General features: G+C 42.7%; 1 protein-coding gene across 1 annotated transcript in view; it reads left to right on the top strand.

Annotated features, from left to right (window-relative positions):
- fhod3b (formin homology 2 domain containing 3b) overlaps window positions 1-15266 on the top strand; it is a 90705-nt gene that overhangs the window by 72468 nt on the left and 2971 nt on the right. The window contains exons 11-23 of the mRNA XM_080039843.1: window positions 1503-1613; window positions 1801-1935; window positions 2337-2387; window positions 3141-3331; window positions 4170-4793; window positions 5451-6400; window positions 7231-7389; window positions 9399-9581; window positions 10475-10594; window positions 11504-11665; window positions 12118-12308; window positions 12494-12686; window positions 14690-14876. Coding sequence (XP_079895969.1) covers window positions 1503-1613; window positions 1801-1935; window positions 2337-2387; window positions 3141-3331; window positions 4170-4793; window positions 5451-6400; window positions 7231-7389; window positions 9399-9581; window positions 10475-10594; window positions 11504-11665; window positions 12118-12308; window positions 12494-12686; window positions 14690-14876 — 3257 coding nt within the window. The remainder of the gene's footprint in view (window positions 1-1502; window positions 1614-1800; window positions 1936-2336; window positions 2388-3140; window positions 3332-4169; window positions 4794-5450; window positions 6401-7230; window positions 7390-9398; window positions 9582-10474; window positions 10595-11503; window positions 11666-12117; window positions 12309-12493; window positions 12687-14689; window positions 14877-15266) is intronic.

The following is a 15266-nucleotide window of genomic DNA, read 5'->3' as shown; positions in this document are numbered from 1 at the left end:
TTTATTCCCTGTTGCTCCGAGTAGAGCAACTTCACTCCCTCTGTGTCCAACCTCAGCTCCCTTCCCTCTCCTTCCGTCCCGTGACTTGAACCAGAACCAAGTGTCTGTTGTGGCTGAAGACAGACAAAGGCAATACAGGTAGAGCAGACAGGGGCTGCAGTTCTATCTACGTGTGTTATTATACGCCCCAGAACCATTAAAACACTCACAATGTTGGAACCACACTGCTGCCTTCCCCATCGCTAGGTGTCTGTGTCCATTCGTGGCTCACTCTACACTCGGCATAACACAACCACAAGCATCATGAGAGAGCAAACGTAGTCATTGTAACGTTTATATGAAATTCGATCTTTTTTTCTTGAAAATGTTCTCCTTCTGATATTGCGTCCCATGATTGGTTGTTTGTGTTGAACGCGCTGCTGTAAGCTCAGTCTCTCTCTGCCTTGTTCCTTCTTTTGAGCAATTATTCTCTCTGCTACAGTGGTCAGAAACGTCTTCGTTTCCCATCAGATGTGATTTATGATGCATCATCTACAAAGACCAGAAAATGGAAACTCATAATTACTTCCTTTTTTCTCAGTGGCTGGAAAAAATGCATTTTTTCTTTGCAAAACATGAATCGCTCATCTGTCTTTTTGGTTGTCGCTCTCTCAAAGACAAGTCAATAAATTAATTTAGAGCATTGATTAATTCAAAATAGTAGCATGAGCCAGTGAAAGCCTCGAAAAACTGTTTCACGTATTCGGATTTAAAGGAATTGTATTACATTATAAAAGCACAATGAATCGATCGCAATGAGACAGACAGAGATACGGTCTCGCTCTTGTTGGTTCTGTTGCTGTGTGGTCTTGCAGCCCGCCTACCTTTCGCCCACTGTCTTGTGTGTGTGTGACTAACATTTTATTATTTTTTATCTTTGGAGTGTCTGACCTGACTGTTACTCTCTTTTTCTCTTCTTCCTCACTTCCATCTTTAGTCTGACAGACATAAACAACTCTTCTCAATCAGCTAGAAAGCCCTGCTGGGCCGAAAGGTAAGGCCAGGAAGATTCCAACAGGTTAAATGTAACAAGAGTTGCAATGGCTCAGAGTTTTTTTTTCTGGCTAACATTATTAGTTTCAGGGACTGGTCCTGTAGCCAAACAACGACTATTGTTTGCAGTGATTGATTCCGACATCGACGTTAACTATTAACACATGATGTGTTGTGAAACTTGTTCTAGGACAAAATGTGCACAGTTTTTTGCACGTTTTTTTTTCCTTCAGGTTTTTTTTGGCATGGCTTCCCTCACAGGGAAACTTCTTCAGATGCCTATGAAGAGTGCTCTCTTTTACTCAGCTCACACTCATACCTCTGTCCAGTATAAATTGTACCAGCAATATGATAATAGAATTCAGATCATCACATCACAGATTTTTTTAAAGCGATGTCCAACCTTCTTCTGTGTCTTTCAGTTTTTAAATAGAACAGTGATTTTTATTTATACACTTTGCTCTTCACAGAATCAATGGCAATGGCACTCCGTACCCTGGCAGGCACCAGGCTCCTACAACACCCAGCCATCGCTTCACTAGTTCAGTAACGTCCACACCAGACTCCAAAGCGGCTGACAGGTTGGGCATCTTAACTTTAACCCACGGCTAAATACACAACATTACATGACTGAACCCTATCTATCAAGCTCCTGTTTGAACAAAAATGAGTTCAATGAAGAATGCAAGTGCACACCGATCACTCAGTTTTAATATTATTATTATCGCACTATAAAACTTTCTTTTTCGTTTTCTTCCCCCTGTGTAGACCTGCCTTAGGGGGCTTGCTGAGTTCATCGTACAGACAGCATCAGGAGTCACTGGCTGCAGAGAGAGAGAGGAGACGCCTGGAAAGAGAGGAGCGCCTGCAGAGAATCGAGAGAGAAGAGAGGAACCGCTTCAAGTTAGTCTCGCCGTACCAAACACACACACACACACACACACAACAGTGCGTGGCTTCATGTCAGAGAGAACACATTATTTCTTCATTTCTCAACATCATGTTGGCATGTGTAATTTTTTAGAAACAGGTGTCTCCAGACTTTGAGAAGTTATTAACCAATCTCCCATGCGTCTTATAAAACTGGGCTGTCTGTCTTCATGAGGATATTTAGATATGCTGAATGGTGGCAGGAGGAGTCAGTCTGCATATGTTCTGCTCAGAGTTTTTCCTTTAACTTTTTTTATTATGCCGTTTGCTTCCTTTGCACTTGCCATCTATAAAATATCAATGTACTGTATGTATTCTAGGAACACAGGTCTGTAACTGCCATGTCATCCTTCTTTTCTGTCTTTCTATCTCAGTCGAGATTATGTGGACAAGAGGGAAGAAGCGAGACAAGCCAGAGAGGAAAGGTGAGAATACTTTATTCAATGGGTTCACATATGGATCCACAATAATGATGCACTTATGAAGATCAAACAAGAAGAAACCTAAGAGGGGTCTGTGAATGCTTTTAGACCCATTTTAAAATTGACAGCAGATGTAAAGTCAGTTGCACCCAGCCTCAGGCTGAATTATAGGTGTCAGAGCCCCTTAAGGCCTGTTCACCATTTAGACGTACCAGAGTTAACTGGACAAGTGTGAAATTGTGTTCTGGCATGGATGTGGTCTGGTTATCTCCCTTAGACCGTGTCTGAGTGTGAGTGTGAGTGTGTGTGCAATATAATTTATAGCTCATACTTATGCCCTCAACTTTTTCAAACCCCATGTGAACTGGAGCACGCACCTCAATGAATTTTAAAGAATGTGTGAACTGAGACCAGTAAATGCTAAAGGCTTTGGCTATATGGTTATTATTTACAACATCTGACATAAAGTATCTCAGTATGCAGGACATGTACTTTTGAATGAATCGATTTCTTTGAGGGCCTCTTGTATATTTGAGTATACTTGTTCAAATGTCTCCACCCCTTAAATGCTCAAATGCATGCAACATTTTCACAACTGTCATTTAGCTGTTCACTTTGAGAAATAAAAAAAAAGTTAAGTGCTTCATTCCTTTGCAACTATAAACATGACAACATCAACATATGGCAAAGAATATCATGCATCTAAAACCACAGTGTGCAGACTTTTGAACGCTACATTTTCCCTTCTGATTGCAGGTACAAGGCTGTGGAAAGACTAGCTGCAGAGGAGTTTGAGCGCGAGCGGCCCAGAGCTCCGACTAGGGGGCGGACAGAGATCACTCTGTGTTTGAGTCCCAATCCCGCCAGCCGCTCTGTGTCTCGATGCACCACACCTTCATCCGTTTTCTCACAGGAAGACACCGTCGTCACTGCTCTCCGCACATCGGGTAACACGTCTTTTCTTAAACTCATTTCTTTATGATTAGTATCTGAGTAATGTGAGCATGAATGGACTGTAATGTTGGCCTGTAGCGCTGGCAGAGAAAGTACAGGATGTCAGCGCACCTGTCATACACACACTAGACTTGGCATTAACACTTCATGGTTGATTATTGCACAGACATTAGTTTCAGCTGCCCATCTGTTCGAAAGGAGTTATTGAGAAATATGTAATTGAATTGTTACACCTTATAAGTGAAATGGGGATATTGTAGGAAAATAGCTACAGATGTATTGAGTGTGTATGTGTGTCTGAATTGGGTGAGCGGGTGGGTGAGGTGCGTTTACACAAACATCCAAATGTCCTAATCTTAAAATGGCTTTTAATGAGATTCTGATTAAAAAGCCTCAATGATTTAAAAAGTAATTTGACATTGCTGCACCAAAAAGTCCTTTAGTATTACAATTTAGTTTTCCAAAAATATACTTCTTAAACACCTAAAAGAAGATTCAAATTGAACTTGTTTTGTCTCAAGAGTTGCAGTTATCTCTCTGTTTCATAGACATGTACAGTATGTGGTCATGGGCCATAGGGTAGCTAGATTTGATGATTCTTTGGACAGTCTAAAAAACCTATGTTGAGTTTAGACTGTCAATCTCAGTCGGGAGGCAATTTGAAGCTGTTTAGATTGTCAACAAAGAATGTTTTTCCGAAAGGGCTATCGGATAATGTAAAGGCTCATAACTGAGGTGCTTAAAGTAACTTTTTTTTCTCCCCCCCCCCCCCCCCACACACACACACTTTGTTTTGATTTCTCCTCCTCCTGGAAACGGAACATATCTCAGAGGCAAACCTTGACCCGCAGACCAGTCCAGTGCCAGAGTTAACAGTATCAGAACCCGGCAGCAGCAGCAGCCCCCCACCACCATCACCTCTCTCCTCCCAGCCAGACGAGCAGCAGACTGAGACAGCGTCGCCCGCGGAGGAGACGACGGGGGAGGAGGTCATTGCTGAGACTGAGAGACTTGAGAATGCGGTGGCAGAAGAGCCGGCCTCGGATGGACAGTCAGACACTGGGAAAGAAGAGAGGCAAGGGAAGCTGGAGGGACAGGGACAAGAGCGGTGCGCGGATGAGGGTGCATCAACAGAAGAAGAAGAGCAGGTGGAGGAAGTAGTGGTGGAGGAAGTAGTGGTGGAGGAAGTAGCCAAGGAAGTAGCGGAGGAAATAGCAGAGGAAGTAGCGGAGGAAGCCGGAGATCCAGACGTGGAAGTGAACGCGGTGGAGTTGGTTGAGGAGTTTGAAGAGAAAGAGAGACGGACGGAGAGTGACGTGCTGCTGAGCGAGAAGGAGAGACAGAACGAGGAAGTCAACGAGAAGGACAACTGCTCAGCCTCCAGCATCTCCTCCACCAGCAGCACTTTGGAGAGGGAGGAGCGCGAGGAGAAGCTCACCAATGACATCCAAGCAGGTATTATAGCTTGATGCTCATTTATTTTTTCCGGAATCAGAAAATCAGAAATGCTGTGTTGATCCCCATGGGAAAATTTGTTGGAAACATATGTGAAAAAATAAATATATGTGGAAAGGATGTGTGCTTAATGCCAGAAGGTATAACATAATAATAGAAATCCAACACTAGCAATTCAAGAATAGTAAGTTTATAAGTATGAATGAACATTATACTACAATATGTACACAATGTAAGTTCTGGAAATAACTAGAGTATATGAGATATGTAATATCTCCACACTTTTGGCATAACAAGCTATACCTATAGATATAGCAACAAGTACAATATCAATAATACTAACAGAGCTGTTACAATGTAATAATAATTATTAATGTGTGCAGTTAAATTGTTGTACTGATGAAATATTGCATATTAAAATATATGATAGATAATTAATTAAATCTAGAAGGTAGAGTCCAGTCTATTGTGTTTGAAACTCTGAGGGAGGAGTTGTACAGTTTGATGGCCACAGGGAGAAAGGACTTCTTGTGGTGCATCTTGGTACAGCGAGTCTTTCACTGAACGTGCACCTGTGCTTGTCTTAGCACATCATTGATAATAAACTGCGTGGATTTCCTGTCAACGTAACAATGTAAAATGCTTCCGTTTCAACAGGCCAATGGACCCAGCGCATAAAGGGCGCCGACGTGAATGACCAGTGCAACAAAATACTCAACAGCAAGCGCTTCATGCTGGACATGCTCTACGCGCAGAAGACCACCGGCAAGGATGAAGGGAACGAAGAAACGGAGACAGAGAAAGAAAGATGTAAATGTGAGAATGAGAAGGAAACAGAGGCCAGTGACTCCTCCTCTGTGGCCAGCTTGGCTAGCAGGATCTCCACACTGGAGGCAAACAGACAGGCCAGAGAGGAGCACGTGAAGAAAGTGGAGGTGGGACATCTGGACAACCAGGGCAGTGTGCGAGCCGTGGCCGAGAAGTTTGGAGATTTGGTCAAAGGCCTGACGTCTCCTCCTGAGGTGGAGGCCTCCAAAGAGCAGCAGCAGCAACAACAGACTAATGACAAATCCTCAAGTGACAAATCCTCCACGTCGGCAGCATCCACCTCGCCCCCGAAGAAAGAGTCGGACTATATCTGGGACCAGCTGATGGCCGCGCCCAGGGAGCTGCGGATCAAGGAGATGGACTTCACTGACCTGAGGGACGAGGACGACATGGACATTTTAGATATGGATGACCTCATACCACCGGCACCCCTCACGCCATGCGGTGCACCCCTGCCCCCACCCCCGCCCCTGTTTGGGTGCCCCCCTCCTCCTCCCATGCTAGGCACTATGATGATGATGCCCCCTCCCCCGCCTTTCATGGCCCCCATCCCCCCGCCATCGCCGCAGCTGAGTCGAGGAGGGGAATCGCCTCTCTTCCAGAAGAAGAAGAAGACCATCCGTCTCTTCTGGAACGAGGTGCGTCCTGTGGAGTGGCAGTGCAAGAGTCATAAATTCTGCAAGGAGTCCCTCTGGTCCAAACTGGATCCGATTAAAGTGGACACGTCCAAGCTGGAGCAGCTGTTCGAGTCCAAATCCAAGGAGCTGCCCGTCACAAAGGTATCTTATAGTGTTGTGTTGTGCTGCTGTTAACAGTAAAGACATGCATGCAGTATTACCATACGCTTTCCGGAGTTTATTTTGCAGTCCTGATTTTCCTCGGGGTTCTCTCCCATAAGCTCGGGATTTCCGGCCATCCGGAACAATGTTGTTATGATTAAAGGATCATTGTAGATGATTTGGAAAGTCATTCAAATCATTGTGTTCAGAGATGATTTCAGTACAAGTGATGAATTCTAACCTCTTCACTATATATTTTTCCATTTGTTTATTTGTAGTTTCATCCATCCTCCCAAGAGGATAGGATACAGTTTTATTTTTATGACCCATCCTGTACCACCACTCTTAGGGCAAAGTAGCTTTCTCAGTCTTGCACAGTCACAACATTCCCTAAGCAAATCCCATGACTGTCTTCCTATTACAACCTTTCTTCCAGCAACACCGTCAATCCAGAAAACGATATTGACTGGTACAATACCACCAACAAAAATGAAACCCTTTGTATTCAAGTAAAACACCTTTATTTTCCTTTTGGTACAACCCTTTATACATTTTGCCCTACTAGTAGTCAGGATCCAAGAATATCAATGTTCTCTCTCCAATTCACCAAGCCAAGAAAACCTTTCATTACTCCAACAGTTTAACCACCTCCTGTCCATGGAATCATTCAGACTGGTTACAATACCCACAGAACCTATAACAACTCAACTATGGGGAACAGGATGTCACATCTATATTTTTGTAATTTAAATCCATAAATGCCTGCCTCTGCTATTCCAGACACATGGTTCAGTATGATATCTGATTATTTATTTATTTTTCGCTTACAGAAAGCAGCTGTCGATGGTAAACGGCAGGAAATCATAGTGCTGGATTCCAAACGCAGCAACGCTATCAACATTGGCTTGACGGTGTTACCTCCTCCCCGCACCATCAAGACAGCAATCCTCAACTTTGATGAGTATGCACTGAACAAGGAAGGCATTGAGGTAAAGCTATTTTTATTTAATTATTTTACACATAGTCTAATAGCCCTTTTTACTGCATATCATAAATACTATTTAGTCCATAACATAAAACCCAGTCAACCTCACCGGGTCCAAAATAAACATTGTTTTCTTGAATGATATTTACTCAGCACACCAAACTAACACGGGTTGATTTCACAAAACAAAAGAGTTTTAACTCATCTAAATGGGATGGCCCACAATGTTGACATATCATGTGACATGTTGTGGCTGCGTGGCCGGCTTTTTGGCTGTTCTTGTGTTATTAATCACAGCAATGATTAAAGGTTAGTTCCAAATGCATATGTACAGAGGGGTATTTCAGGTAGCAGAGTTTACAAACTCTGAGTTTAATCCTGCGTTCTGAGTTGGTCAACTCAGAGATGAGCAACTCTGGGTTATCGGTTTCGGAACAGGGGATCAGCGTTGGGTCAATCAACTCTGAGCGTGTTCACTCTGGGTTGAGCGTGTGCATAAAAGCCATCATCAATAGATCGTTGTTAACATGATTCACCATGGAAACAGGAGAAACAAATGCTTGATCCTCCCACCTATCCACTTCTTAAAAAAAATAAGAAAAAAGAAACTTCTCTGCTCCTCCCACTAGAGTAAGAAATATTAACGACTGAGTTTATGGTATGGAGAAGAATTAACGGGATATTATCTCATAACTCTGATCTAATCACCAGTATCAATCAGTAAAAAATGGGGCAAACATTTTTTGTCAAGAGAATCATTACGCTTCCGTATGAGAAGCAATAGTCTATTTTAAGAATTAAGTTACGCATATCAGCAGCAGCAAAAGTATTAAGCTGGCGCTGCACAGCATTGCTGTACTTTATATTCGCTGTATTATGTAGGCAAGCGTTGATACTGTGCAGTAAACAGACTGTCGCTTCTTTTCAATGGGGAGTGAAAGACATTAACGTCAGACAAATTAGGTGACAGTAGAGCCTGATTGATTTATTACCAGATTCCAGTGATCACAGTTTAAATTATTATGTTATTTCTATATTCATATTAGGCTATTTAACGAGGCTCGTCTGTGACTTTGGATCACACAAGTGAACAGTAACGATCACGTGCAGCCGCAGATTTACATTTCAACCTGACAGAAATCTGTTCAGTGGCACAGACGTTAAAAAACTCCTGTTAATAACAAAAAGAATGATATACATACAATACAAATAGGTTTATTAATCTGAATGTAGAGCATGTTCACAATGTGTAAGGTGGCCACATATGAACGGCACGAGGGCTGAGAACAAGGCTACTGATCAGATAAATGATCGATCAAACGTAAAATCATCAGTACATGATACAAACATCCCGATGGAGATTTCTATGGAGCCATTTTGCTTTAAACTGTACAGGGACGCGTTGTGACAGTGACTCTTTCTTCAGTCGGAGCTGCAGCATAACAAACTCAGGGTAGGTCTAACCACCTATCCAGCAGGTTAGACCCACGGCGTATGTTGCAGAAGTAACTGACTCTGAGGTGCACTGAACCTGCTTCCTGAAACAGAAAACCCAGAGTTTCCACTAACTCAGAGCAAACAAACTCTGAGTTGCCTCAAAACCCGCTTCCTGAAACACCCCTCAGCTCATTTTTAAAAAGCATACCATAGACGTTTGAAGGACTACCCAACACCAGATAATGATTAATGTGGCATCCCTTTGGTATCATATAACGGGCAGTTTTTCAGAGCTTCTCCTGAAGCTCATTCTTTAGCAGAGAGGAGGAGGAGGAGTATTTCCTCTCCTCCTTTTGTCTCCGGAGAGATTTTCCAGACGGACGACAAAAAGCGAGGTTGAAGGTTTGGATGTCACACAAGTTTGTGGGGAAATTTTTTAAAAAAATATCAAATAACAGATCTGGGAATGTCAAGTCAAATGTATTTGCTCTCCCTCCCTGTGATCTGCTCGCTGACATATTGTTTATTTTTCATATATTTTATTTTATTGTTTCTTCCTCTCTCTCTTTCTCCTAGAAAATCCTGACAATGATCCCCACAGAGGAGGAGAAGCAGAGGATCCAGGAAGCACAACTGGTCAACCCTGACATTCCACTGGGCAGCGCTGAACAGTTCCTCCTCATCCTCTCATCCATCACGGAGCTGTCCGCTCGCCTTCAGCTCTGGGCATTCAAGATGGACTATGAGCTCATTGAGAAGGTCAGACACATTCCTGTTTACTTTAATAACACAGAGGTAGATCACACCTGGTGGAGGTTACAGAAGAAGAAACTGTCCAAAACTCATGTGATTTGCAATACACTTCAAGTGGAGATAATACTCCTTTGTGCAGCGTTTAGTCCGTTTACATCCCACCCTCGTATGGTTTGGTTGGTCAGTTGTGAGCACAGCAATCGGGCATTTGTTGAGATGTACACAGGTGAATGACAGATGTAATAGCACTGACTTGAACTTATTCCGAAGCCTGGTGCTTGCTTGACATCTTGGACAAAGAATGTGGAATGAAGTCCACAAAAATAATGCCTAAATTTGTGCACTGTGGAACCAAACTAAGACTAAATTTGGGCCAGCCAAATTATACAATAGTTGTGAAAGTGCCCTAAAAGGTCTTTAAAGGAGTATTTTGTCGCTTTGGCTTTGCACTGCATTGACATCGTTGGACGCATGATGGACAGTTATTTTTAATGGATTAAAATCAATACAGCAGCATACACCAGAGATATCTGTCTTTTTTTAATTCCTCACATTTTTCTTCCTTGGGCCCTACATTACCCACAATGCAACATTTTATGTGGAGATTCTGGTGTTTATGCTGTTAACTAGTGTAGCCTCAAGCAGAGATGAGGAGTGGGATACAGAGGTCTGATAACCGCACATCCGTACTATGCTCAAATTTGATATCTTTTCAAATTTGTCGTCTTTAGCCCAATCTCACATGAGGATATTAATCAGACTTAACACAGCTCCCTCTTGAGCCACAAAAGGCTTTACATAAGGAATATTTTGAAGCCAAAAAAGTTAGACGAAAAGATTGATCTGCAACTGTAATGTATTGATGTGCTTCTTGGCTGTATTTTATCTTGCTCTTTTAGGAAGTGGCAGAGCCTCTGCAGGACCTGAAGGAAGGGATGGACCAGTTGGAGAAAAACAAAACACTTCGGTACATCTTGACCACATTGCTGGCCATAGGCAACTTCCTCAACAGCACTAATGTGAGTAACCCTAAAGACATATGTGGCTTAGAGGTTCCCCCTTTTTTCACTTTCTTTCCCCTCTGAGTCTTTTTACTCACTTCCTCCCACTCCTCCTCCTCCTCCTCCTCCTCCCCCCAACTCCCCCGCCAACATATTTATTTGGCAAGGATAACAGTGGACTCTCTATGTGTAGAAGAATGTGCTGCCCGACTGTCTGCAGCAGACACTGTCCTACAGTAAAAATCGCTTGTCAAGGCCTCAGCTGGACCTGGCTCTGTCTGTCTGAGAGAAAAAAGGGAGGGAGGTTGTGTGATTGTGTGTTTCCCTACAGTTTGCGTTTGTCTGGCTGCTTTTGTGTGAACTTGTGTCCGTGTTTTTTTTTTATATAACTCTTACTTTGTGACTTTCCGTGGCCTTGCGTGTGGCTTTGTGTGCAATGCATCTGTTTATATGTCTATGTATGAGTGAACCTCTGGGATATGAGTGCCAAAAACCCTAAAGGGAAACATTAGTCATCAACATACAAAAAAAAAGAAAGTAGTTCCCGTAAATAACTGCTGCATTTATATTTTTGCAGTAAGCCATTTAAAACTGGCAGAAGAACAAAGTAGATCTAGTTGGGATTATGTCTTTCATGATATGTTCTGGCTTTTTTAAGCCGCGCTGTAGTGAGCGGAACAATCGGTCGAGTCTGAAGTAGATGGTGGTTTCTGATAATCCAGCCAGCCTTAATGAATCTACATGTCTATGCTTTGCACTCCATTGAAAACCTTTTTTTTTTTCGGAAAGGAAATTCATGGCAATTTGCTCCTGGAGTAGGGAGGCTTTTGATTTTTAATTTGTTTCCGTCCGTGTGTGTGTGTGTGTGTGTGTGTGTGTGTGTGTGTGTGTGTGTGTGTGTGTGTGTGTGTGTGTGCATCCCCTTAGGCTAAAGGCTTTGAGCTGAGTTATTTGGAGAAAGTCCCGGAGGTAAAGGACACGGTTCACAAACAGTCGCTGCTGCACCACGCCTGTGCCATCGTGGTGGAGAAGTTCCCCGACAGCACTGACCTCTACTCTGAGATAGGAGCTATCACCCGCCTTACCAAGGTTTGCTTTATAAAAAACAATAAAACACATTAAACATTTCATTCCAAGCAGTATTAAAGGTGCACTTTGTAACATTAGGTTTGTCAAACATTTTCTAAGGTATATTCTGATATCCTAATAAACACAATTTCCTCACACGAACATGTAACGCTGTATGAAGTTAGAAAGCTACCTTAAAATTAAGTGTTTCACTGTTGTTGTTGTTTACAGAAGCAGGCCCCACAGTTCTGTTTACAAACATATTCTAGTTTTGATTCATGATTATAGAATTATTTAATACTTACTTAATTACACGCAGACTAAATGTGTTTCGTAAACCAACTGCAGGCTCTGCAAATGTGAACAAATCCCCCTCCCCTGAAATTGCATAGTGCACCTTTAAAATGCAAAAATCATATCCACTGGAGAGAGTCTTTAGCAGCCTGTAATGAGTCCTGTCTGTGAACATACAGGTGGACTTTGATCAGCTCCAAGACAATCTGGCTCAGATGGAGCGACGGTGCAAAGCATCATGGGATCACCTCAAGGTCATTGCGAAACATGAGATGAAGCCAGCGTTGAAACAAAAGATGTCTGATTTCCTCAAAGACTGTGCAGAGAGAATCATTATTTTGAAGATTGTACACCGAAGAATAATCAACAGGTATGTTCAGTGTGTAGATCCGATGACTCCATGCTGTAATACATTTATCCTAAACTTCCTTTATTTTCACTGGTGTTTCAATTGCATTTACAACCATTATGATTGGTTACATTTTGAGGCTTTTTTCCACCAGAGGAACTCTCTGTAGTGATATGATGTGTGATGTTTTCTCTACACATCCGCAGGTTTCACGCCTTTCTGCTCTTCCTGGGCCATCCGGTGTATGCAGTGCGTGAAGTCAGCATCCATCGCTTCAGCAAGATCCTGAGTGAATTTGCCCTGGAGTATCGCACAACGAGAGAGCGCGTGCTGCAGCAGAAACAGAAGAGGGCCAACCACCGGGAGAGGAACAAGACCAGGGGGAAAATGATAACAGATGTAAGTGCTCCTCAACCACCACGTCTCTTCACACGTACACTTTCTCGGTTTCCTGATCCCCCCCTTCTTTGTTTAGTCTGTACTCTCTCAATTCTGTGAAACAATATGAGCCCTCCCTAGATGCCCGTTTACATCTTTAATCTGGTTAAAGCACCAAAACGGGGCCATTTCTGACCGACACGACATACATTAGTCATGACATCAGCACAGTTCCCCCGGTATTCACGTGTATAGGTTACTGTAACAACAATCAGTGAGCTGTTTTGAGTGTATCTCATTCTGTAGCTGCAGCTAAAAAAGGCCAGAGCAAACACCTTCGCTGCGTGATTAAAATCCCTTAAACCCAGAGGAGCCGGCTGCTTGGAGCGGACTCCACATCGCGCCTTGGCAAGGGGCCCCTCTCTCTTCAAAGGGAACCCTTAATTCAATCCCTGTGTGAAAATTCAAGCCTTTAGTTGTCCCTGAAGGAGATATATAACAAGGCCCACACCTTAACCACCCCTTAAAAAAGATGTTAAGTCAAATAGCCTCTTCTGTTCCACAGCTTGTATATATCTGGAATGTTTTTCTACGGTATAGTAGAGGGCGTTCATAGTCATTTTGATGTTTAAAGGAATAGTTTGACACATTGTGAAATACCGTTGATCGTCTTCTTGCGGCTCGTTAGATGAGAAGATTGATGCAACTCTCTTAGTTGGTTGGCTTAGCCTAGCATAAAGACTAACAGCAGGGGGAAATAACTTCTATTTTTGTTGCTGTTCAAATAAGTTAAACATGTTATGATTGGTGCCTTTTTGATTATTTTTCTTACCTTTGGACAGAGTGTAGTAGTAGCGGAATAGTTCCCCATGGCTTGACAATAGACAAGGCGGCAGACTGGACTTTATATCAGTGTTCAAGTTTATTGAGGAGGATTCCTGACAGGACATTGACAGAGTACTTGGTGGAGTATTGAAGCAGCAGGCTGAGATGCCAGCATTGGCTCTCTCCTTAAAGCTACAGAACAGTGTCTTATATCTTATGTGTGGGGTGCATCACGTGTTATTAATATCCTAGAATAGACAACTCCTTTCATCACAACAAGTCGACCACAAGTCCATCTATGGGTGTTTTCGTCTCTTACCAGTGACCCCTAACCTTCAAGACTGTCTACTTTGCAACTTCTATTTCCACCACAAGAGCTTGGCTACCTGTGTCCCCTTTTTCAGTGGGATCGATATTCTCATCTAACTCTCTTCTTTATGATGAATCAGACAACTCATCAGTGTATCATGTCTAGCAATTACTGTTATCTGGAAAGCTGTCACTTGTCTTATTTGTAGGTGAAAGATGCTCTTTATGATACCAACGGTGTATTTTACAACACACCTTTTGGCATTTATTTTCTTCCTTTTCCTTTGTCTCTGTAGAGTGAGGATGACGATGATTGTGAGGTAGGGGATGGGGCTACCTTTGTGTGCAAACAAAGTGCATGTGGACTTTTTTTTGTGACTTACACTCAAACTGAATTTATTGACGTAACATTGAACAATAACTAGTGTGCTCTTGTGAGGATTAACAAAGGACATGTCATCAGTAAGACTGAAAGATTCCGTGTGTGTGTGTGTGTGTGTGTGTGTGTGTGTGTGTGTGTGTGTGTTACCTCTCATGAATGAGGAAGCTTGACGGTGATGACAAGCAGAGAGGAAAAGGTGTTTGCATGATGTCCACTGGAGTGTTGAGAGAATCTCATTTGGAGTCGTCAATGCTACTCAGGAGTGTATGACTACTAGCTGTATGTTTTTGTTTGTGTCACTGAGTAAACAGCACTGTACATGTGTTTATTTGTATATATTCTGTACATGTGTGTATTTGTATGTATTTGAAATGACAAGTTGATCTTATTTTAGGCTGAAGAGTGCTGTGTTGCTTGTAAAAGATTGATAGCATGGAGCTAGGTTTTTTTTTACCTGTCTTAATTATAACACATCAGATACTGTAACTGTGTGTCCTCTCCCCTCCAGAGTGGTAAGTTTGGCGGTACACCGTCAGACACACAGGACAGCCAGCCTCAGGGGATCCAGTACGCTGAAGATGCAGCTGAACATGAGAACATGAAGGCCGTGTTAAAGAGCAGCCTGCAGGGCGGAGAGAGTGTCACGTCAACGGTGCCAGGACTCCGTACACGCACAAGAGCCAGCAGCACCAGAGGTCTGTCTCATAAACATCTTACACTGTTACAGCCCCTAGTTGGGGCTCATGATATCAATATAAAAGTAGGGGCCCCCCTTCCATCACCCCTCCACAACACCTAGCTTTGCATTTCACTGTGGACATAAAGGCTCAACAAGGCGTTTTAATTTTTTACTGAAGTTACCCCTATCTGGAACCTTGAAACATATAAGCAAGGGTCCCAGATGATGAATCATATTGACTTTGCTGATCCCCTTGATTTTTCATTTATGTACAATCACATCTACTGAGCCAACAACCAGCAGTGCAATGGATATATAAGCAAGAGGGTCAAGTTTGGGGTGCAATGTTATGAGGAAATAGTATATCCCAATTGTATGCATACTGCATGCAAACTACATAAGTTTT

This window comes from Ammodytes marinus (assembly GCF_949987685.1).
Source record: "Ammodytes marinus genome assembly, chromosome: 13".
NCBI lineage: Eukaryota > Metazoa > Chordata > Actinopteri > Uranoscopiformes > Ammodytidae > Ammodytes > Ammodytes marinus.
The sequence above is the reverse complement of the archived record's forward strand: the minus strand, read 5'-3'. Positions and strand labels throughout refer to the sequence as shown.